At 44.1% G+C, this 24,414-nt stretch overlaps 1 protein-coding gene across 1 annotated transcript; it reads left to right on the forward strand.

The window, feature by feature from the left end:
* The first annotated feature begins 320 nt into the window (after positions 1–320).
* mical1 (microtubule associated monooxygenase, calponin and LIM domain containing 1) lies at positions 321–23,905 on the forward strand. The gene is given in 27 exon segments (XM_010875173.3): positions 321–869; positions 1,137–1,312; positions 4,456–4,756; positions 4,924–5,131; positions 5,316–5,423; positions 5,588–5,658; positions 5,660–5,684; positions 5,837–5,992; positions 6,273–6,373; positions 7,298–7,555; positions 7,697–7,812; positions 8,096–8,222; positions 8,964–9,051; positions 9,601–9,748; positions 10,113–10,309; positions 11,656–11,756; positions 12,835–12,894; positions 13,298–13,535; positions 16,523–16,593; positions 16,821–17,469; positions 17,898–18,110; positions 18,272–18,402; positions 18,506–18,619; positions 18,829–18,922; positions 19,602–19,695; positions 19,980–20,053; positions 20,266–23,905. Coding segments are annotated over 25 exon segments (3,909 nt in total). The 5' UTR covers positions 321–869; positions 1,137–1,312; positions 4,456–4,498; the 3' UTR covers positions 20,475–23,905.
* Positions 23,906–24,414: the final 509 nt, after the last annotated feature.

Raw genomic sequence — 24,414 nt, forward strand, 5'->3', positions numbered from 1 at the left:
GCCGGTTGTTTTCATTTCGTTCTGATTGTTATAGGTTTACAGGTTATGTAAAGTACACGGATTATCGGTCCTTTTATCAAAAAGCCCGTAGGCTAGCTATTTCCTCAGGTGAACTCAGTGGCATAAATTGAATTTCAGATGTAAACATTGGTATTTGACCGTACATATGACAGAACTGTTAATACGTAGGCTTGATATTAATGGATACAACACGATAATTGTCACACGTCGTCATTCAATAAACTAAAATAATTCTACTTTACTTGAAACCATGCACCCAAGTGAAACGGATAATGTCAGTAACTCCCGGAAGAGTCCTCCTTTATACATGCGTGCTGTGCCCACGCCGGTGATAATACCTTTTTCTTTCGCGAATTCCCTTTTGAACAAAGACGGATATCGGCTACCCAACTCTTCTGACGTCAGGATTATGCTCTATTTGTAAATGTATTGAACACCGTCATTTATTTATATATGTTATCCTTTATTTGATGGTTACGCGTTTGGAAACGTAGTTGTTATACCGAATTCAGTGAGACACAACCAGTAGGCCTAGTATATCCAGTAATATTCTCGATTGTACTTGAAATATGAATCAGGATGCTCTCTTGGAGGGGATTGACACACTATATTAATTTTCAGCAACACATTTACATGATTTCAACATCCCGCCTTTACATGAAGCAAGATGAGTTGTCCCCGTCTTCTTTTCTTCGTCAATAACAGTCTCTCTCACCCTTCTCGCTCTATTGTCGCCGCCCATCCCGCTCCAACTTTACGCTGCTCTGTCATGTTACAGAGATATCCAGCAGCCTGACTGATATACACCGCGCTGGATGCTTCTTTGTTCACAACGGACACATGTGACGGTAAGTTGAAAGTCCTCTACGGGTGTTCTTCTCCTTATGTAAATGTAACATTTGCTGAATGAAACACTACCAATACCTTAACCATCGTTTTGTCATTCCTACAGCAGACCGTTCTACATAAGGTTCTTCCTTGCTCATCAGTGTTTTTTTTCCTGGTTTGCTACATGTTTTTCATGCCAAGACTTGTTGCTTGGAACCACTTTAATGTCTCATTCCTGACTGTATAAGTGGTGTGTTTGTACTAGTCTGATGCTCTGTGCTTTGCAGGTTGCAGCATACTCAACCGCAAGCTGTAGCATGGATATGTGTGGAACTCCTCAGTCAAGCAGTGTTGCGTCCTTGATTACCAGTATTAGGAAGAGACCAGAACTGTCTACTTGATCTTCCATGCTACAGCCAGCACTGCACTAAAGCTGCTCACCCTCTTTCGACAGTAAAAGCAAGTATGTTGTCTCTGTTAGATGAGAAGTTTAGGATGTGGAGTGTTAAAAGTTTTGCAACACATTGCATTATTATTATTATTGCCCAAATCGATGCAATAGCAGTAAATAGAATGACATGATTATAATGTGTGCAACTCTGTTTTTATTATTTTGTAGTTTAGTGGTTGCCAGTCGTCAGTTGCCCAGTAAGATAACAGCTATAAGTGATTGGTATTGATCGGTTAGATTTAAGGAGTGCATCACTGATGCTTATATAGCACTACTCCTGCTTACACTTCCGCTGTATTTTACCAACCATTTGTATGTGGACATAAGGCGTTTTATTAGGAGAGAGACTTTAACCTTGACTTCAATAAAGAAGGATTAGTCATGTCACATTGTGAGCACTTTCGTTATTTTGTTGTGTTGCTTTGTGTTTTGCTCCACAGCTCTATGCTAGTTCTGTCAGCCACGTCACTAGTTCAAGAGCGTGCGTGACTGATGAGATTAATTTAAGAGTTGGAGCATAATATGGGTAATGTTTTGTCTAATGTAAAGCAATTTCCTGTTTTTTTTCACAGTTAGTCAGTCTGAGTTCACACAAAGCTGAGGATGTGGTGATGTGCTGCTAGGACACTGACAGCTAAAGCGTTCTAACTGTGAAATTTGTCTAGTCCTGTTCCAGCAACATTTTGATGTCTCGGCTCCAAGTTTAGATCAGTGCATGACATTGATCAGCTGAACTGCATTTTGCGACACGACACGGACCCACATGCGTGCCAATAATGGGCTGGTGTGGGACTGCTATAGGATACATTGTCCAGTCCATCATGAGCTGTCTCGGCAGTAAACAGGCAATAATGATTTGAGGTTTAGGAGAGCTGGGCTGAATACATGTCGGAGTCGTCTTATTGTGCTTCATTAGCTCTAATGTCAGGGAAAGGAGTGGGAATAGTTACAAGTAGAGGAGTGGGACGAGTTGCACAGAGCGAGAAAGCTCCTATAATGACAGGATAAGGGCTCACTTTCCATACTCGCCTGCATGCAATGCATCACTTATCCAGACAGTTATTGCAAAAATATAGACACGGGAAACCTCGGGCTATTGAATGAATAGCTCTTCATAGATTTACAGCTTGATCACAATGTACATTGATCTGTATTTTAGGACATTAAATAGATGTGTATTTATGGCTACATGCTACCTTATCTGTGGAAAGGCCCTCGCCAACTCTTATCTGACTATGGCAGTTGTTTCTCAGAGATAATGACTCATCAGAACCAAGTAACAGTATGTGTGAGCACTAATCTCATGAAGCATTTCATGAACAAAACAGTCCTATAGTTGATTCAGGAAATGACTTGCCAACCACAGTGAGTTAACTGTTTTACACCTATGGTAGCTTGAGACTAGAGTTGCCTAGTTGCGGTCGCTGCTTTTAAATCTTGTGTGTTTGTCTACATTTGCCTATGAATTTAAACTAGAGTTCATTGAGCCCACCAACTGCTACCATCTGTAGTAGTATAATGAGATGATGTGACGCCTGGCCACCTGTGTGACCTTTAAAGGGGGGGGTCTGCATGTTTGCTGTGAGCCATCATGTCTAGATGTAGGACCTGTATACCCTTGGCAGTTTGGTCAGTTAGGTATTGCGCTCACGCGTGTTATTGATTTTATACATTTAGCAGTTTACGACTGTAACGGTTTTGTTACAGGAGGTGTTGAGGTGGTGAATGAGACAATTGGAAGCTGTGAATAATTGGCCGATGAGTGGCATAGGATCTTCAGTCATACTGGGACTTGATCTTTGTCCCTGAGGGAAGGGTTCCCCCTACTGGCATTCCAATGTCACTTCTAGCGGCATCTGTTCTTTTGTACAGGGAAGTGGCCCCACTGATTACCTTCTGAGGCCAGCCAGTGGTGAGATACAGGGACTGACGAGTGGCCCCACTGATTACCTTCTGAGGCCAGCCAGTGGTGAGATACAGGGACTGACGAGTGGCCCCACTGATTACCTTCTGAGGCCAGCCAGTGGTGAGATACAGGGACTGACGAGTGGCCCCACTGATTACCTTCTGAGGCCAGCCAGTGGTGAGATACAGGGACTGACGAGTGGCCCCACTGATTACCTTCTGAGGCCAGCCAGTGGTGAGATACAGGGACTGACGAGTGGCCCCACTGATTACCTTCTGAGGCCAGCCAGTGGTGAGATACAGGGACTGACGAGTGGCCCCACTGATTACCTTCTGAGTTCAGCCAGTGGTGAGATACAGGGACTAACAAGTGGCCCCACTGATTACCTTCTGAGGCCAGCCAATGGTGAGATACAGGGTGCTGTACTGAGTTTTTCAGATCTCTTTACATCAACCCACGCATATGTGGACTGAAAGTAATTGTTTCTAGCCAGTTGTAGTTGTAAATAAGTGACAATTTTGTGCTCGCTATGTTATTCAGGTTTTGTTATTTTCATGTGGCCTGAGGCTCATGGACTACATACCATAGAATACAATAGATGGCACATGTTTCCTCTTAGCCAATGCTGTTGTGTTATGTTCATGCAGTGGAGGGACTCAAACACTTTCTATTTGTGTGGTACAACCCTGTCCAAACCGTCTTGTGTTACCAAGGTGATTTCATGTCAATGCATATGGGTTGCAGCGCTCATTTTACTTCTAAATATCCCCTAACTACTATTCTTTGTGTCTGAGATTTTGTCACCAGGTTCAGTGGTAAACTCAAGCATTGTGGTATCATATGACAGCCTTAGGCAGCTGTCGTTAAGTGAAGAAACATACTGTGTGTACACAGCACACATGGTTGGGGAAGTTAGCAGTGACTTGGGCTCTGGCGGTTAGTGCCTCACAGCTCAGTCAGTAAAACCTGATGGCTGTGTTTTATTTTTAGACAAAAGGATTAGTCAACATTCATTATCTCTGGTCAAACCAAAAGACCAACTCTGTGTATCTCTAAACCCCAATGGCCGAAATACATCACTTTCTTAGCTTACTAATGACTGCCACAGCTGGGCTGACATACTGTGTTTTTAGGCATGTTTTTCTTGTTTCTTTGTTTCAGTCCCTGTATCTCACCACTTTGCCACTGCTATCTTCAGAGGACAGTTTTATTACTAATGTAATGAAATATCTGTCTCCTTTTTTCATAGTAAACGTCCGACATTCTGAGCCAGGGCTCATCAACTCATTACTATGGCCAACCAGGACCCTGCCAACCGGTCCCATGCCTTGTTTGACCAGTTCGTCCAAGCCCAGACGTGTAAGGAGGTTCAGCGTACCTTCTCAGAACTCTGCCAACACCTGCAAGTGGACCCCAGGCAATACCAGAGCTTCTACACCAAGCTCAAAGAGAGCCTCAACTACTGGAAGGCCAAGGCCCTTTGGGTGAAGCTAGACAAGCGAGCCCAACACCAAGACTATCAGCAGGGCAAAATCTGTGCCCGAAACAAGGTGCTTCTGTGTAGCTCTTATTTATGAGAGAAAATAACTCAAGGTTCTCTGTAATAAAATAAGCATAAACGTACTGTGAATATGCGTGGCGCTGCTCGGCTGGTGCTAAAATACGTGTTTGACTGCTAATGTCCGCCCTCCCCTTCCCCTCTCCCCGCCCTCCTCAGTGTCTGGTGCTGGGCGCCGGCCCGTGTGGGCTGAGAACCGCCATAGAGCTGGCTCTTCTGGGGGCTCAGGTGGTGGTCCTGGAGAAGAGGGACTCGTTTGCCCGGAATAACGTGCTACACCTGTGGCCTTACACCATCTGCGACCTCCGCGGCCTGGCGGCTAAGATGTTCTACGGCAGATTCTGCACCGGGGCTCTGGATCACGTCAGTACGTCTGACGGCGAGGGGCGTCTTGTGACCGACCGGGTTTCCCCCCGGTCTGGTGACGGCAGTCGTGGGGATGTGACCCGCCTCTTGTTCAAAGTGTGGTGCATGTGGTGCATCCGGCCGTGTGTCCGGTCGCCCAGGGATGGGTCGGGTCGGTGTCATTCCTGTTTGTCTGTGTCCTCCAGGCATCCGTCAGCTGCAGCTGATTCTGCTGAAGGTGGCTCTCCTCCTCGGGGTGGAGGTTCACACTAGGGTGGAATTCAAAGGCTTTGTGGAACCGACCGGAACCACGGGTACGTCTCGGCTCTGTTGCCGACCTTTGTCGCCGGGAACAAATATGAGGTGTTTGGGTGGTAGTGAAAGGGTGCTGAGCAATTCGGATATTCTGCCTGTTCAGTGGAAGTGGACCTTAACTCTCTGCTCTGCCTGTGGTTCTCCCTGTGTGGTTGTCTCTAAGGCTGGATGGCCACGGTGCTTCCTGACAATCACCCTGCTGGGAAGTTCCAGTTCGACGTCTTCATATCTGCAGGGGGGGGGGCGATATGTTCCCGACGGTAAGAAACGGGTACCGCCGTCCTGCCACTCATGAGAAGGAGACGGGACTCTGTTAGAAAACAGAACAATGGAGCTGTCCACTGTGAGCCTACAATACAGTTGAAATATCAAACGTTATCCTTCAGCGGGCCTGTCCTGTCTTTCTTGCCAGGCTTCCGGAGGAAGGAGCTGCGGGGAAAGTTGGCCATCGGCATCACGTGTAACTTCATCAACCGTCACACAGCTGAGGAGGCCCAGGTGGCGGAGATCAGCGGTGTGGCCCGTATCTACAACCAGAAGTTCTTCAAGGACCTTCAAACAGAGACGGGTACTGTGATTTGATTACGTGTCCCGGGTTTGTGTCTACTGAAGACTGGTTAAGTCACTAAAGACATGCGTGACTGGGGCTCGGATGTACAGAATGCGTTTGGCTGAGAAGGAGAGGCAGCAGGTAGTCGACTCTCACTGTTCGTGTACATTTCCCGTGAACTGATGTAACCGTATTGTTCATCTCCCATGTTATTGGCACTGTTACCTTTATCTTGTCATTTTCATCTCCTCTTCATCCCCCCCCTGTCTCATCCTCGCTCTCTGTTCTTTCGCTGCAGGCATTGATCTGGAGAACATAGTGTACTACAAAGATGACACGCACTACTTTGTAATGACAGCCAAGAAGAAGAGTCTGTTAATGATGGGGGTCATTAAAAAGGTGAGTGAAATATCCATTACTGTAAAAGCAGCAGCTTCACACCAGGCCTCTAGTGGGCTTTTTTAACCTACTGTGATCGCCAGGTTGTGAAAGCTAATAAAATATCAGAGCCAGCAGAGTTATGTTTGTGTTGGTGGGAAAATATTATAGATCTTTGGTCTATCGACGATTATCTGACGATAGCTGTCTCATGTCACATATGACCCCTGCATATCGAATTTACAGACTGGGGGCTTGTGCTTCTAATAAACTTTGTTAATCTAGTGTCAATTCAGCAGGGGGTGTGCCCCGCTCAGCCCTCTGTTGTCACAAGTCTGGAGGGACTAAGCCAGATCTTCTTGTTTTGTCTTCAACAATTCAAGTTGACGCTCACTCTTGGAAAAAATGGGAGCGTTCCTCAGTGTCCTGTTGTGGATGGGGGAAGGTCTGCTGAGATACGCTTTAGTACTACGTGGCTTTTGTTTTTTGGCTGTTCTTGTCACTGTTCCATTTTGTTTGAAGATGCTGACTCTGTGTCCTTATTATATAATCCAGAGCATGTATTGCTTAACTAGACTACATGGGAGGATTATCTCCTTGTGTTCATATTAAGCAACATCTAGGTAGTGATGAGCAGATCTGAAATGCAAGTCACGTGTGCTTGAGTTAGGTCAACACTCAGACTCTTCCAAATCTACTGCTTTAAGGAGAATATTTGCAAACAACCACACCAGCACTGTAAATACTTAAATAAGTTCCAGCCACTAAAATAAGCACAAGCATGTCAGACATTCCACTTCAAGCCACCCCCCCCCCCCACCACCAAACTGTCCTCCCTAAAAGGTTATTATATCACACTTTGTATTCTATTTAATGTCGCAAAATGTCATAATGTATTCCCTCCGCGACGGCCTGCACCACGCACAATGTCCCTTCTGCCTCCAGGACTTTGCGGATGCCGACCAGCTCCTGGCCCAAGCCAACGTGGACCATGAGGCCTTGCTGCGTTATGCTCACGGCGCCGCCCACTTCTCCACAGGCCGCCGACTGCCCAACATGACGTTCGCCAACAATCACGCCGGCCAGCCCGACGTGGCTATGTTTGACTTCACCTGCATGCACCGCTCGGAGAATGCCTCGCTGGTCAGAGAGAGGAGAGGAAAGAAACTCCTGATAGGCCTGGTGGGAGACTGCCTGGTGGAGGTGAGAGACCGCGTCGTCCCACCAATCAGGAATGTTTCCAGAAACCAGGCGTTAAATCAGCTTAACGCGTCTGCTTAGTGAGCATTGTTGTGAGAGCTTTACTGTAAAATCTAGTAACATTCAACTTGTGTGTGTGTGTAGCCGTTCTGGCCTCTGGGAACAGGTATTGCTCGCGGGTTCCTGGCTGCCTTCGATGCAGCATGGATGGTGAGGAGCTGGGGAAAGGGTAAAGCTCCCTTGGAGGTCCTGGCTGAACGGTAAAACAGCTTGTTATGTGTTGGTTTAGAAACACCACCTAAAAAGCATGCGCCCATCTCCCCTTAATGTTATGGCATAGAAAGGAAAGGAAAAGTAGCCTTTCGCTTCTCATGCAACATTCCCGTTAACGGCCCAATGCATTTTGAAAAGGCAAATTACGGCTGTCTTTAAATCAATATAATGCGTGGGTTTGTGACCCTGGAGAGCTGCTGATGACAAGTTAATGCATGTGCAGAGCTCCAAGCATGGTAACCAAAACCAGGTTTTCCTCTGACTGAATAGGGAGAGCATCTACCAGCTGCTGTCCCAGACCACGCCAGAGAACATCAGTAAGAACTACAGTGCCTTCAGCATAGACCCAGCAACCCGCTACCAGCACATCAACCTTAAGTCCATCAAGACCAATCAGGTCAGACACACATAAATAAAGAATTAAAGTCCTGTTTATATGGTCAGCTCAGATTCAAAGTTCCATTGAGCTTAATTAAAGTTGCAGTTTTCCTCCCCATCTTTCTATGAAACAAGACCTATTATTAATTCCAGTATGAGTTAAATCGTTTTCCGTCAAAATGCTTTATTTCAATCTGAGGTGGGTGTGGCCCTGGCGACGGGGGTTTGAGCCCCGGTTCAGCCGACTGTCGTGTAACGTTTTATTAGGGTTGTTATCAGCGCCAGCAAAGTGAAGAGATACTGTGCCGACTAACACTATATAACACATTTTGAATTAGATCAGTGCAACTCCACCATTTTCAGAATAATTTCTATGGTATACCTTCTCTCTGTGTGTTTGTGTGTGGGTGTGTGTGTATATAAACCTGGAAAAGCGTTTCAGATTTCCCCTAGTAGAGGAGTATTGATTGAAAAGGCTTTAGAGTTTTCACCAACTACAAGATCAATTACACTGCATCAAACCAAACCCTAGCTTCTGCCCTTGAATAGCAGCTGAATGAAGCTAGGTGTGGTCTCAGCCTGGTTCTCAATATTCTTGGCTGTACAACCTTTGACTGTTGCTTGACAACATCCATCGGAGTTGGCAAGAAAGCCTAACCTTTCTTTCTACACTACTGTGTTCTGGCTTTGTTAGAGGCTTATCTTATGTCTTGGACCAAAATGTTTCTTATGATACACTCTGTATGCATTTACTACTAAGGTGCAACAACTCTATGACGTGGAAGACCATCTTGATTCCGGTCGACCCACCAAGAAGCAAAAGAACAGGCTTTCTCACCTGCGACAAGGTTAGTGTGGCGTCGTGCCGCTGAAGCAGTAATACGTGAGACGGGTGGTATTTATTCTGGCTTTGGCACTGTCGCGCTGTGTTGTGTTGCAGACATCAGCACAAAAATACGAGAAAGTCTTGAAACTTGGCTCCAACCCCTTTTAGCATGTCTCATTTTCACCAGGCTTTGGCTTTAATCTGTACCCTCCCAGTTCTTGAACAGGCCTGTATTGATCACAACATTGCATTGAAGAAAGCACTGATACCACAATGCCATATTTCAAATATACACAGTGTCTCGAGATTCCTCTTGGTACTGGTCTCAGGCATCGGATTCACAAGGAAAATTCGAAAACGGCATTCTTACTAGAAGGGTTCTGGCGGAGAAATTCTCATGAAAAAATACAATTGAAGTAAAAGCTGTGGGACGCTAGCAGCCCTCGTAGCGTACATACATTAATAAAGATGTGTTGGCCTAACGAGCGGGCACCCTAAGCTGCATGCTAGTATTCACATTGGAACGTGGTTCTGTCAGTGTTTGTCCTAACGCAGTGTGTTCGTGGCCCAGACTCGGCTGGGGCGTTTCAGGAGCTGTTGACGTGGTGCCAGCAGAACACGGCAGGGTACGACCGGGTGAACGTGACGGATCTGAACCAGTCCTGGGCGTCTGGCCTGGCGCTTTGTGCTCTCATACACACCTTCAGACCCCATCTCATGTGAGTCTCTGGGTTCGTAAGGGGAAAAGCCTGTTCACCCACCGCAAGTGCAGGAAATAAGGAAGTTGCTTAAAGGATAATACATTTGTATTCAAATAAATGTGTCAATGTGTTTTATTAATATAGATTATATCTATATGCAAAACAATATACTGGTACTGTATTAACATATTTCTATGCTACAAATGTCGCACTTTAAAATGACCTTGATCTAAGGGGCTTTTCCGCTTAAGTTTATAACGAAGTATATTTCCATGGTACCACCTGTCCAATGACAAAAGAAAAAGCAGTTTTATGTTAAAATATTTATCATATGGTGTGCCCTGGTGAACAAACTGGCTATCCCTCACCTCTCCGCCAACAGTGACATGTCCTCTCTGAATGAGTCGGATGCTGTCTACAATAACCAGTTGGCCTTCAGCATCCTGGAGAGGGAGCTGGGAATTCCTCCAATCATGTCAGCCAGTGAGATGGCTTCCAAGGGACAGATAGACCAGCTCTCCGTTGTGCTCTACCTGACACAGGTCCAACGTGGCTTCAGCGAAAGGACACCCACTGAAGGTAATCACTCATGGACTTGCTACGAAAAGGTGTATGTTACCTCTGGTCTGTCATGTAATGTTTGTTTCCGACGCTTTGGGCAGAGGGATAAAAAAAAAAGGGATGGTACATTTTGTCCCAAAGACTTGCTGTTTATTTTCAAAGAGAGAGTGGTGGAGCGCCTTTTGGTTTTATCTCTTCACTTAACACGCAGATACAGATTTTTAATAGAATTACTATGTCTTAATCTCTGAATAATGCATAGTTGTATTCATCACATTAATCTGTTTTCGCAGTTTTAGGATTACGTTTCATTTAAAGAAGGAAAGAAATGTTGGAACTAATTTCAGATTTACCATATCACATGGCTTGGTGTTAGTGAATGCAATTCTATCAGGCTCCTCGTTTAGATGTTTACACTGTATACAGCTTATGTAACCCCCAGTTGTAAAAGGGCTCAGGTGGCTTTCCGTTTGAAATGTTTGCTGTTGTTAAGGCAGGGGGCTGTCGTTGCCCCTTTAAGAACATTACCCAGCATGCCTATGGTTAGAGTAGCTATCTTTGCTAGTGCTGTGCTCATAACCAGTCCTGATTGGCTGATCGTTGAGTTGCTCTCCTACACACGGTAAGTAAGCTAAGGCTGCAGCCGAAGCAAACAGCACAGCAGCCTGTGAGGAAATGTCTTGTCAGGCTTTGGTGGAACTAGCTTCAGGCTCACATCAAAGGGATTTACTGTTCCTCTTGTGAGGAAAAGGGATTTTACTGGGCTTTTAATGCTGCTGGAGGCGTTTCTGGTAATACTAGCAGAGTGTGAAGCACGGATATATTTTACAGTGGGGATCCAGCATTTGGAAGCAGGCTTAAAGAGAGGGTGTGACATGCTCTTCTTTGCTTGTATCTGTGATGCTGTAAGCCATCGTACCACTCTGCTGGGTGATCGGCTGGCTGGCTGGCTGACAAACAGATGCGCATGCAGGAAGGACCTGTCCTGTCTGTCACAGAGGCGCTTGACTGCAACCTTATCTGAGCGCTAGAGTAGGGAAAGGGACTCGGGGCGTGAGGTCTCACTGCACTGGAATTCTCTCAGGAGGATTGTCAAGTTGAATTACATCATCCAGAAAGCCTGGTTTTAAACAGCAGAGTGTAAAAGCTGTGTGTGTAGTATGAGATGACTGACAGGATTTCTACATTAGAGATATTGGAGATGAGGCCATAACACCCTTTTTATGCACTAGAAGCTGTACACACCTAAAATGCAGGTTATCTGATCTGGAGGAACTCTGACAAGACTGTTAGTTTGTAGCATGTTGTTGTACCAGAAAAGAGAAGAACCAAACCGTGTCCATCTCTCTCTGTCTCTGCTGCAGAACCTCAGGGTCCTCAGTTGACCCCGTCCAAGTCCTTGTCTTTTCAGTCAGCCGTGTTGTTCCTCAACAAGCTCAAGCACAACTCTCTGCAGAGACGCAAGGTAAGGGCACTGATCGAGGAGCTGTTGCCACCAACGCCGCTGTTGTAGTGTCCATTCGATATCGCGGATTGAATGAATAGAAACATGTATACATAAACATTGAGTGTTGGGTGAGATGGGGAGTAGGCCAACCTCAAGTTAATATTTTTTTTACGCAACAACCTGCAGACCTTTGACATGTTGTTGCCGAGACTATTGTTGTTTAATATTCACTTTAAAGGAGACATTTACGCGTGTAAGCGGAATAGCAGAAACAATGTGATTTCTAAGTAGCCTGAGCACATTACTAAATGACAACTAGTTCGCTCGACAGTCTAGCTATGTGTGGTTTGGAATTAATGTTAAAGCTAATTCTGCCCATGGTGTGTAACTAACCGAGCGAACAAATGACCGTGAGTAAAGCCATGTGGCTATGGCTAGCTTGCGACATTTTAGACTGATGTAGCCTATACTCTAGCTTACCTGTCCAGGAGCAATATGGCCAATTCAGCATCACTTCAGATCCATACCAGACTGTGTATTCCTCCATTGCATAATAACCATATATATTCAAGTTTCTCCAAAGCATTCTCCCAATTTCGTTTGGACTGGTAACTATTTTCTTTGGTACTGATATAAACTGGTGGGGGGGGGGGGGGGGCTTCCATTCTGTTTTAGTCTTGCTCTGTGTGTTTTGGCCGGAGTAGGTGAAGTGGGTGTGGCCAATGTCTGACAATGTGGAGCCGTAGCCTTGGTCGCTCCAGCAGTTTGAGCGGCTGCCTTCAGAACACAAGCGCATTGCAGCATGGGTTCCTCTACCTTTTCACACTTTCCTGTCAAATGAAGCATAACATTTTGAGAAAACAAAAACATGTTGGTTAGCTTTGAACATTTTGATGGTACATCAGTTGGAAGCGTTCTACAGAGCACTTGATTTTAATGACCAAAGGTTTAAAAAAAAAAAAAGTTTTTGTTTTTTCTGGCCATTTACAAAGTGAACTGTGCTCTCAAGGAAACTTCTCAAATATCCATGATAACATTGTTCATCTTGAGGTCATCTTTTACATAATTTAAACCATTAACTTTCTTTTTTACACAGGAGAAACTGGCCGCTAGGAAAGAAGAGAAAGAAGGGGTGAGGATGGGAGATGAGGAAGAGGTGAGTAGTGTCTAGAATAAAAATTCTATCCTTATTTTTAGAGGCTCCCATTCACAGCTAACCCTTGCTGTATTGATGGATGTATCTGACAACTCAACATGCTGGACTGTGACATGTTCCTGAGCTCTATTATCGTGCTAAGCACGAGAAGTTGTTGGATTGCAAGCACTCCATTCTCTCATGACAGATGTCTATCTATGTTTACGAAATCTTTTAACCATACGCAGTCCACGATATACCTTCTGAATTGATGTTGAGCAATTCAGATTTGTCGTCTTGTATCGTGCCTCTTTCATGACCCTTCTGGACTACCAGCTGTTATTACACAATAAGCAGAAGTCTTTGTGCTGTTAGGGAACAACTGTAAACATTTTACTGTTGCCCTTGATTTCAATGCCCTCAGCCTGTAGCGCCCCTCTCAACCACCGAGGTGACTTCTAACCCCGAAGCCCACCTGGGTCCTAAACTGAGCCCAACGTCAGGCATCAGCGGCACTGAGGAGTGTTATTTTTGTGGCCAGCGGGTCTATGTTCTGGAGCGGATCAGTACAGAGGGCAAGTTTTTCCACCGTAGCTGCTTCACCTGCCAGCAGTGTGGGACCACCCTAAGACTGGGAGGATACACCTTCAGCCAGGAAACTGGTGAGTTTTTCTCTTGCTTGGTGAAGTTTGAATGTACACGTATACCTACACAGGACTCAGTTCGCTTGGCTTATTTATTGTTCTTGTTATTTTGCAACCTTGGATTTTCTTTTACGTTTTGTTACGGCGTAGGCATGAAATATAATTTGGGATTGTATTGTTTTTGTCACTGAGCAATACAGTGTCAACATGAAAGTTGTAGAACACTGTACTTGATTAGATCAATATCTGCTACATACTTAAACCATAGCCATCTTACATATTCATTGGCTGTCATTGTGATGGCGGTCCTTGGTAAAGAGCAAGCCAGTTCAAGCCGAGACTGTAATTTGGCCGCTCAGGAACGTTCACTGTTTCCTTGGATTGCAGCTGAGGTGGAGATGTGGCCTGGACTTGTTGGTTGTAGTTCTGCTGGAGGGGGATTTTTATTTCCTGGCTGGTATGAATCAGACTCAAAAAATGAAAGAAGGGATTTGGCTAAAATGTTTTGCAGTGAAAAATGAATATATTTTGATTGCGGGTTTAGAAGCCATATGGGGGAGAAAGTGAAAAACCTCCATTCGCTTAAAAGCTTTAGGAAACCAAAAATAAGTATTCACACCGTTTGCTATGCCTCGCCTAAATGAGCTGTGGTGCCGCCAATTGTCTTTAGAAGTCCTGTTATTAATTGAATGGAGTCTACCTGTGTGCATTCAAGGTGTTACACATGATTTTAGCTCAAATAAACCTGTTGGTTAGTACAATTCCTTAAAAAAAGCGACATTATCTAGACAAAGGAACATTCAAAGCAAATCCGGAATAACGTTCCTGCATAAACACCAGTCAGGGGTTGGATATATATGAACATTTCTAAGGCACCAAATGTCCCCTGCAGCACTGTAAAGTCCATTAATAAGAAATGGACAGAACATGCCTCAACTGTGAATCTGTCTAGAACAGGCCGTGCTCAAAAACTGAATATCAAGTCAGACAGGACGCCGGTCAGCAAGGGCACTAAGAGGCCTGTGGGAACTCTAAAGGTGTTCCAGTCTTCCATGGCTGGTCCGGGAGACACTGTGCCTACTGCAACAATAGCCCAGGTGCTACTCTATGAGAGAACGTTTTTAGGCTTGTGGCAAAAACGCACATCGTCCTGAGAACAGCATCTCTACCATGAAGCATGGTGGTGGCAGCATCACGCTGTGCTGATTCTTGTCTGCGTAAGGGCCTGGAAAGCTTGTGAAGATAGAGGGCAAAATGGATGCAGCAAAGTACAGAGAAATCCTGTGAGAAAATCTGATGAAGTCTGCAAGAGACCTGGGACTTGGGAGAAGATAGATCTTCCAGCTGGACAATGACCTCAAACATACAGTAAAAGCTACACTTTCAAAACGGCAATGTCCTGAAGTGGCCCGGTCTTTAATTCAGTTAAGAATATGTGGAAAAAGTTGAAAATCACTGTTCAAAAATGGTCCCCATTCAATTTCATGGAGCTTGAGCAATTCAGCAAAGATGATTGGTCATGTCTATGTCCCGATGTACTACGCTGTTAGAGACTTCTCCCTATAGACTCACGGCTGTCTGAGACTTCTCCCTATAGACTCACGGCTGTCTGAGACTTCTCCCTATAGACTCACGGCTGTCTGAGACTTCTCCCTATAGACTGGCTGCCAAGGGAGGGAAACAATTATGTAAAATTATTTTCTCTTATGTATTTGCAATTTAGAACGATTAGCAGATTTCATTTTTCACTTTTTATTAACTTTTTGTTGTGTTGATCATCCACAAGTCTGGCACAAGTTTGGTCTCTTGATACGAACTGAGCAGCCTTGGGATGCCACAGCATATCTGAACATTGTTGCTGACTAGGAGCATACCTTCACGGTAACAGTTTACTGTTCGACACATGGATACCTCCAGCAAGGATAATGTACCATCACATACAGCACATGCTGTCTCAGAATAATATTTCCAGGAATATGACCAAAAGTTCTGTTTACTTGAGTGGCTTGTGCAGTCCCCAGACCGCAACCTAAACAGCATCTCTGAGATTAGATGGAACGGGCTGTTCTCAGCATGACTATTCCACTGTCCAGTCTACAGGAAGTGTGTGATGCGATCTTGTCAGCGCTTACCAATATCCCAGTGGTACGTCTCAGACACTTGTAGGCCTCATAGTGACGTCTTTGAACGGTCGTTCCTGTTTTTCAGTTTGGAAGGACAATTGTATGTTAATGTGTCTGAGTGTTTAATACATCGTCCACAGCATAATAATTAGCTTGGCCATGCTCGAGGAGATATTAAATGTTCCATTTGTTATTTTGACCTACTTACCAGTCACTGCATTTCTTTCAGCTCCTTGGTCTTTATACTTTAAAGTCAATACTCAAGAAAAGCACCATACATAGTTCTATTTTTTTAATGAAAGATTTCTTATTGGACAGAGGAAGAGATGGTCTTTTTTTTTTTTGTAAAGTAATGTAAATCCCTGTTATTTCACACAGACTGAGTCCATGTAACTTATATGAATCGATGCCAAATTTCACCCGAGGTAATTTAGTCTAGTCTAAACAATGAATGCTTATGCATTGGCTGTATTTCAGCTAGTTAACACATTTGTAAACATTGTACATAATTTGTATGTAGATTAATAAAAAAATCTGTCCCACTTTTTAACTCAACAAAATGTTGATTATCACTCTGCCTGGGTTTATTTCAGTGTGGAGAGTTATTTTCTCTGAAAGATAATGGTTCTAGTCAGGCCAACAGCTGCCATACCTGTAGCAGATTACATCCTCCAAGGCAAGGAACTCACATGTCAGGAAGATAAACACAACAGAGTTTAATTTATTTATGCGCCATATGAACAATTCATGAAGGACACCCGTTCACGTGTTTGGTAGTTGATGTGAAAAAGAGAACGGAAGAAAATGTTGCCAGGTAGCATCTCCGGTCTGCAAGATTCAGCCTCTCTACAAGCTGTTGTTTTCCATTTAATGTGCCCCCAGGGAGGTTCTACTGTGAGCTGCACTCTGAACAACTGGAGCTGGAGAACAGGAAGGAGTCCACATCCGTGCAGGTGCGTTTCTGTTCTTTTGGGCAGATGGGCTATGAAACCATTCTGTTGCATACCGTGTTGCAAGATTTTGGCGTACTGGTCTGTTTGATGAGAATAATTACAGTAGCTGGTGTTGAGTCATGAGACCAGTTTCTTTTAAACAGGGCATTCATAAGGAAGGTTTAATTGCATGATTACGATGCTATTCTATAATGCTTTTTCAGTTCATTCATTTTTTTCCCTTCCAGGACTTCGGAGACCACACAGAGAATAAAAGGGGTGTGAATGGGATCTCCTGTGAAGAGCACTCACCATGTCACTCTGAGGAGGAGGAGGAGGAGGATGATGATGATGACGACGGTCAGTACTATCTAGACTCAGGTCCTCCTAAATCCACAGATCCTCTGAGACAGGACGACCGCAGCAGCAAACAGTCTGACCATGTAGAGGAGCCCTCTGTCCAACCACTATCACCCACAGATGACCTCACAGCCAAAGGCCTTCAGGTCTGTGTGAAAGAGGAGGAGCGTGTTGAGGATTCCCCCTCAGACCCCCCCATACCTGTGCCAAAGCCTCGGCGCTCTCGCTCATCCTCCCCTCAGGTCTCCCCTCCCGTACCCAAGCCACGGACGGTCGTCCTCACCCCAAAAAAGGAGACAACACCAGCTGAAGTAGTTCAAGCGCAGACCCCAAGCACAGGAGATAAAAGCGCCCCAACAGCAGACCCTGACTCAAGGCCGAAGCAATCCCTGAGGAAGCTGAAACTAACGAACGAGGAGAAAAACCAGCTGGTAAACCTGAGCTTCAGTCTGGACTCGGACTCAGAGACACCCGTTTCTTCCTCCTGCTCCTCTTCTTCAGCCACGGTAGCGGGGCCCAGCCCCCCCAAACCCTTAGGTATTCTTCTTCATTTACGTTATTGCTTTTGTTTGTTTACCATTTCTTTTCTGTGTCGTTGTTTTCACTTTGAGAACTGTGGCAATTTTAAAGGAATGGTTACAAAAATACACACTGGTTTTCTTACCCTTCAGGCAGTCAATGGATAATGTTTGTCAGAAAACGTGCTTAGTCATTCCTGGTACCAGTCCGAGATTTTTTTTTTTATTCATCTTGTCCAAATCATTTGACAGTTTGGAAATGTATTGAAAACAGGGAAATAAAACCAAAGCATAGACTGTTGACATGGTAAGGATACCAATTTGTCAGTTTGGGCGAACAATCCCTTTACACTGGGAAGCGTGGATATATCTCCTTCAAAAATGTATTTTGCACTGACTCCAGTTCAGGGTTAGACCATTGAATAAGGTTTCTGCTTCGAGATGCAGACGGCCTGGAGGAGGAGGGTTACTGGAGTGGGGGGCCGGGGCCTGCAGGACACATCCGCGAGCACCGGAACCGTCGCTGCTTCAGGAGGAAGGATGGGCCGGGGGCGCCCCAGGGGCAGCACGCCAGGGTCCGCTCCAAGTTCTCCCCCTGGAACCTGTCCTCCCCTCGGCTGGGAAGGGACCACCGCTTCAGCATCCTCAGTAGCCACCCGGGTAAAGCTGTGGGGGAGGACCGTGGCTGGACTGTCCTGGCCGCAGCCTGTCCATCCATTTCACGCAGTGAAAACGCTGTTGCACGTTGCATTACGGTAATGCTGCAAGTAAAAGCTCTTCATTTCCACCCTGAATTAATTTTTCTGTCTCGAACTCCACAGAAATACACTACGAACACAGTGTCTCTGAAGAAGATGGAGCTGATGGTGATGATGATGATGATGATGACGACGAGGATGAGGATGAATTGGACATGCTTGGAGTAGATGACTTGGATTTATTTAACAGTAAGGTAAGGACTGGTACTTATTTGGATGGCCAGTTGATTCTCTACTGTATATCAACTTTAACTATGTATACAATTGTTAAACACACACCAACAATCCTGCCTTTAGTTCCAGGACATCCCATCAGACCCTGTGGAGGCTGAGAAGATGGAGCTGCTGAAGATGCGGACTTTGGAGCGCCGGGCCAAGACATGTGAGATGCAGCGCTTCCACAGAGCACAGGTTTGTTCACTGAATTGACGCATATTAGTCATTACCAAGATACCAGATGAACGTGTGGATTCCATTTTTGTCTCTGCGTGCGGTCTTGGTGGTAACATCGGTTCTTGCTGTATGAATAGACAACTAATGGGTTATTTGCCAGTATCTACAACAATCTGGGGCCCGGTATTATAGGTGATTGCTGCCCATCTGATCCCTATGTTCTCCAGTCCATACAGAGGCGCCTGGAGGAGATTGAGGTGACGTTTAAAGAGCTGGAGGATAAAGGTGTGGTGCTGGAGCAGGTTCTCAGAGGGGAAGAAGGTATGACTCCAGCTCAAAAACGTACCGCTAACAGTATCTGGGAAGATGTTGACCATGCCTTGGCCTTAGCCACAGAGATTTTTCTTTTCATCTTCGGTCATTTGATGTGCTGTGGACCTGCAGGTCATGACAGCGGGCGGTCAAACATTTTCCCAGCTGTGGGTGGGAGCAGGCGGGCGGTTTACATCTTCCAAGCCGTGGGTGGGAGCAGGCGGGCGGTCAACTTGTTCCAGTGTCAGCTTTCTGATTTGAGCGTGTTTGCCTATGGCTAATACCTACAGTATAAAAAGCAGCTCTTTGATGCATCATTTACACTGTCTCACTGTTCCCTGATTCAAGTTCTGTGGCCTGTCTCTCCTCTTGGGCGTGTGAGACCAAGGGGGTCTATGTGTATGGTCTCTGAGTAGGCTACTTGTTCACGGGTGGAGTTGCAATTTTTTTTTATATCTTGTTACAAAGGCAACATCGTATGCCGATATCAGTGTCAATTCTGATAAAACAAATTCAGAAGTCTCTTCTCCACTGTCAACTACTTACTCTTAGTTCAGGGGTCATTGTTGTCATTTATTGCCTGAAAATAATATTGAATGAATTGGTGGTCATTCATTTCAGTTCGCCGCAGACAATCACTGAAATGGAAAAGGCTTTTGTTATTAAACGTGTTGGTTTCCTCCTCCAGGCAGCAGTGGTTCTCCAGAGATGATTGACCAGTGGATCCACCTGGTACACCAGAAGAACGCGCTGGTCTCGGAGGAGTCCGATCTCATGGTGGCGTGAGTACATCCCCTGGATGTTTCATGTTATCGTTTCTGATTTGTATGACCAGCCCTAGCAGGCCTGTGAGGACGGAGCAGGAGACCTCAAAAACTCTCCGCACAGTCACTGTCTGCTGACCCTACTTCTGCTGGGCCCCCCTTTTTCGTTTAATTCCCAGCAATGGCCTTGTTGTGTAGCCTCGTGCGCTCCAGCTACAGTGTGTATAAGGCTGTAATGACTTAAAACGGCCAGGGTCAGTCTGTCCTTATCCAGCCAGTGTTTCCTCTTCTCTGCCCCTCAGATCTCGACAGCTGGAGCTGGAGGACAAACAGAGCATGCTGGAGATGGAGCTCCGACAATACATGGAGCTAAATGGTATGTGGCCCTGACCACAGTTTACAGCCTGCCCACTCACGGTGCTGACCTAGGTGCCAGTGTTTGTGACGCCGAGCGAGAAGAGGTTTTGTCTCCGACCACGGCTTGTTGAGCGACATTTCGCTGGCAGCGGGGAGACCGTGAGTGGACGGAGTCGTATTCGTTGAGTGCAACGCTTTGACGGCGTTTCTCTTGCTTGTGTGCCTGCCTAGATTCTGAGAAGACACCGGAGCAGCAGGCGGAAGAGGAGCGGGTGCTGCAGGAGATGCTGGAGGTGGTGGACATGAGGGACTCCCTGGTGGCCTTCCTGGAGGAGAAGAGGCTGAAGGAGATGGAGAGTGACGAGCAGCAGGCCACCTCACTTTTAGAGGCCAAGAGACATTCGACAGCCTCTGCGGGGGCACAGGTGCACTGGGCGTGAGAGTGACACGGATATTGGACTACACACACACATCACAAGACCCTATACACCCCTTGCACAGTCTAATAATGATTACATTAGGTTTACTACATAAAATGTACATTCTCAGAGTAAAATAATTATTTCCACAGAAATAAAATGGAAGATTTGATTGTGTTATGTTATTACACCGCAAAGGTAATCATTGGTGGGAGCACCAATCACAGTCATTACCGTGAAAAATATTTTGGAATAATATTCTTAGCTTTGGTTTTGTCAAGTTTAGTAAATTTGGTTAGGAATTATTGATGGACAGCGATGTTCAAACCCTGTCTCCAATTTTCTAGCAAATGTTAGGACGGAGATTGGTCCACCCAGTAACACTTAACACCTCTTGGAAAGCTGTTCTACTCAGATTTTGTCCAAAGAAATTAGCTAGTTGTCCTGCTGACAAACAATCCCAGGGTTTCCATTTAACCTTCTATCTGGGGTTTGGTACTTAAATTTTTCTTTTGATCCTGATAAACTTCTTAGTCCCTACTGATGACAAGCATACCCAAAGAACGTGTCTAATAGTTTAAAATACAGAGGGTCACTCCTGCCTGGGATTTGAGGCTAACCTGTTAGTGTAATTTTTGCGAACATTTGAATAGTTTTATGCAAAAGCAAACTATAAAATCACCAAGGTAACTGTGTAATTAAGGCAATGTTTGTGGTACTTTTTTGGTATCATCCTCATAATCTAGCCTTCTTTAGTCCAACAGCTGATTCATGCATGTATTTGACTGGCTGCTGAAATTACTTTCCACTGCCTAGCTCCACAAAGTTTGACAAGGATCAAATCTCATAAACCCCCCCCCCCCCCTTTTTTTTTTTTTAAATGACTGAATTACATGTATTGTGTTACGGTATCTTACAGTTTGCAGTTTAATATAGTTTGCAGTTTTAATAACGAACTGCCTATTCAGTAAACAAACTAACTGCTACTTTATATGATGAGCGTTATTTTACTTCAGAATCAACAGTTGTAATCTATTGGCTTGGTCTTATTTTTTATAATATTGTCTACAATGAATTGAAAACATTTCTTTACATTTTCTTGGTAAGAGCACATAGATGAAATTAAGTGACTTGTTATACGCAGTATAGATGGTGTATATTGAGTTTCAAGCTTTAGGTTTACATCTTTCCCTTTGAAGGGAATGTTGGCATAATTTGTGAATTGTTTTGTGGAGAAATATATTATTGACTGGCTGGAAAAATAATTTGATGCGTAATGCAATCAAGTCAATCTGCTGAAGTTAGCATAAGGGCTAAATATGCAAGCTTAGGTAATGGGAAAAGCTAACCCATTTAGAACAACTTTAATTGGCTGATGCTTAAACATGACCCTTACATTTTTCTAATGTAATGTTTGCCCCCAATTCTGCATCGTAACTGCAGGAAATGTCTATAATATAGTACCAGTAATAGTGGAATGGTTTGTTTCACAGTATCACCTACCTGTCAGTATTGTGTTTGGCTGTGACATTAGCCAGTTGGCACTCAGCTCTGGGGATGAAGGAGTTTGTAAAAAGAGTTCAATATTCTGCCGTACAATTTCTCACATTCTTAAGTTTTCCTTATTGCCCCAGTCTCCATTCTGATTAGTCTACTTAAAAAATCTGAAACATGGTTTGAACATTGATGTTTCTCAACCAAATGTACTAAGTTTGAGCAATTTAGACAAAACCAATGGATGAATGATGCCCTAAGAGTTGTGCAAGGGTTGAAAAGGATTCCAAATGTCAATAGTACTTCCATCATTTAATAGCTCTGGTGTTTCAAGACATATTTACACAATAAATACATCCTGATTTTGTATTTATAAATTTGATAAGCATTACAAAACTATTTCACTTTGAAAATGGGAGTACTTAGTGTAGTAACTGATTTATCTTTAAGGAGTGTATAGATGCATTAACTGAATACAGTAACATACACACGTAAGCGCAGGGGGACACACACATACAAACATCCATAAATGTATTGAAAGAGACTTGCTGCTTAGAGACTCACACCTGTCATTTTACATTTGCAAAGCCAAAGATTGTTGAGCCACAGTGTTCTGACCAACTCCAGAGTTAACAGAGAAACTGGCCTAAAGATACAATCTAAGATGCGTCCAGTGACGACCCCCCCCCCCCCCCCCCAGATGATCTCACACCAACCCTGACTGCAGATGTGCAGACCCAAACCAAGGAGTTGAGAACCCAATCACAGGTTCTTAAAGGGACATCTAATTTATTTGCGTATTAGACCTAATTTACCACACGTTTAGTGCCGTATCATCATCCAGACAGTTTTGTTCTGTGAAACTTCCATTTTTGAGCTTCTCTGGCTGACTTGATCACTTGAATGAGCTATAATAGTGGATGGACTCAACAATAAAACCACTACAATGTGCTGTTAAACATCCCCACAAGAAACTCTACTGCCATCTCCTGTTTTTGTGGGATGTACACAAGGCAATACGGAAACACTTGGGTATTTACAAAATTGTGAGATTTTGGTTGTCAATGTAAAAATTTGTGCAAGCTTACTTCCTGTTATGGACGGGTCGATTAGTGCAGTTTGAGTTGTACATGTTCATGTTCATACTAATGGAAATAGCCTAGTGACAAGACTGGTCACATTGTGATGGCTCACACAAATGACTATGGCTCATGAAAGTGACTAAGCCAGCTAAAGGAATGAAAATTTGACCCAAAAAAACTCTGGGTGCTGCTACACATATAAATGTATTTGGGAAGGTCTAATGTGCCAAACAAATAACCTGTTAACTTAGGTTGGACTATTTATGATTATATTCTGTGGACTGATTATGGATTAATGTTAATTTAGTATTGCAACCCTGAATGAATGTGCCAAGCACTGTGTGCAATTCAAAATTCTACTACTGTGCAGTATACTGTAACCTTGACAAAATTAGATATAATAGAACATTTGTTGGCAATTTGAGTGGTCCATAAATATACAATATAACTTAAGATGAAATTATTATTTTAGTTTTAGTTCTTTTTCATTGTGGAAGCACTTGCTGTGACTCCTGTTATGGATTGTGTTGCATGTTCCATTGGCAGTTAATGTTTCTCTCAGGGGTTAACTGTGCATTCCTCTAGGAATCAGTGTTGAGTGGATATGTTCATGGTCACTTAATGGATGTGTGGTACTAAGATGGTTTATTGGTGAAATAAATTCAAGTGACATGGTTTTTTTTTTTTTATTTGAAGTATAGCCCATTATCATTTTCAAGTTTTTATAAATTGTGTTGAATATAGCCAAGTTTAATATAAGCCAAACTTTGTTGTGAGTGAGACCAGCCTTATGTATCCTCTAGTGTTCAACGCTGCCATATTCTGCTGCCGGGACAGTAACGTTGCAGAATTTCAAATAAAGATAATGCACTTTCACCAGCTTTTTATTATGTTATTAGATCTTTCTACACATGTTTTTTTTCCTGTATATCTTGTGCTGGCTGTTTACATTGTTACCATGTTGCTTTGATGCTGTTACCCTGCTATGGACCGTTTGTATGTGATGGCACTGGAATTTTGCTATTTAGTACTAAGCTACACATACATTTCTGTCTGCTGCTACCAGCCTTTGACAAGTATAGAAAGAAAATGTATTTGCTCTGAAAATGGGAATCCAGAACAAACACATTGCTGCTAGCTAGTTATATAGTTAGCTAGCTGCTAAGGCTGCCCACAGTTCTAAGTACAATGCTAATGATTTTCCCATTGTAGACACTAGAGGGAGGAATTTACGAACTAATACTTTCAAAAAATCTCAAGTATGAACTGTTTCACTGAAAATGTACTTACTCAGTGTTGCCTGGTAGATGACCAAAGTGGAATATTATACTGAAAGTTATATTGAAAATCATAATTTAAATAATTCTATTTTTTTCATTAATTTA

Source organism: Esox lucius, chromosome 12, assembly GCF_011004845.1.
Source record: "Esox lucius isolate fEsoLuc1 chromosome 12, fEsoLuc1.pri, whole genome shotgun sequence".
Classification (NCBI taxonomy): Eukaryota; Metazoa; Chordata; class Actinopteri; order Esociformes; family Esocidae; genus Esox; species Esox lucius.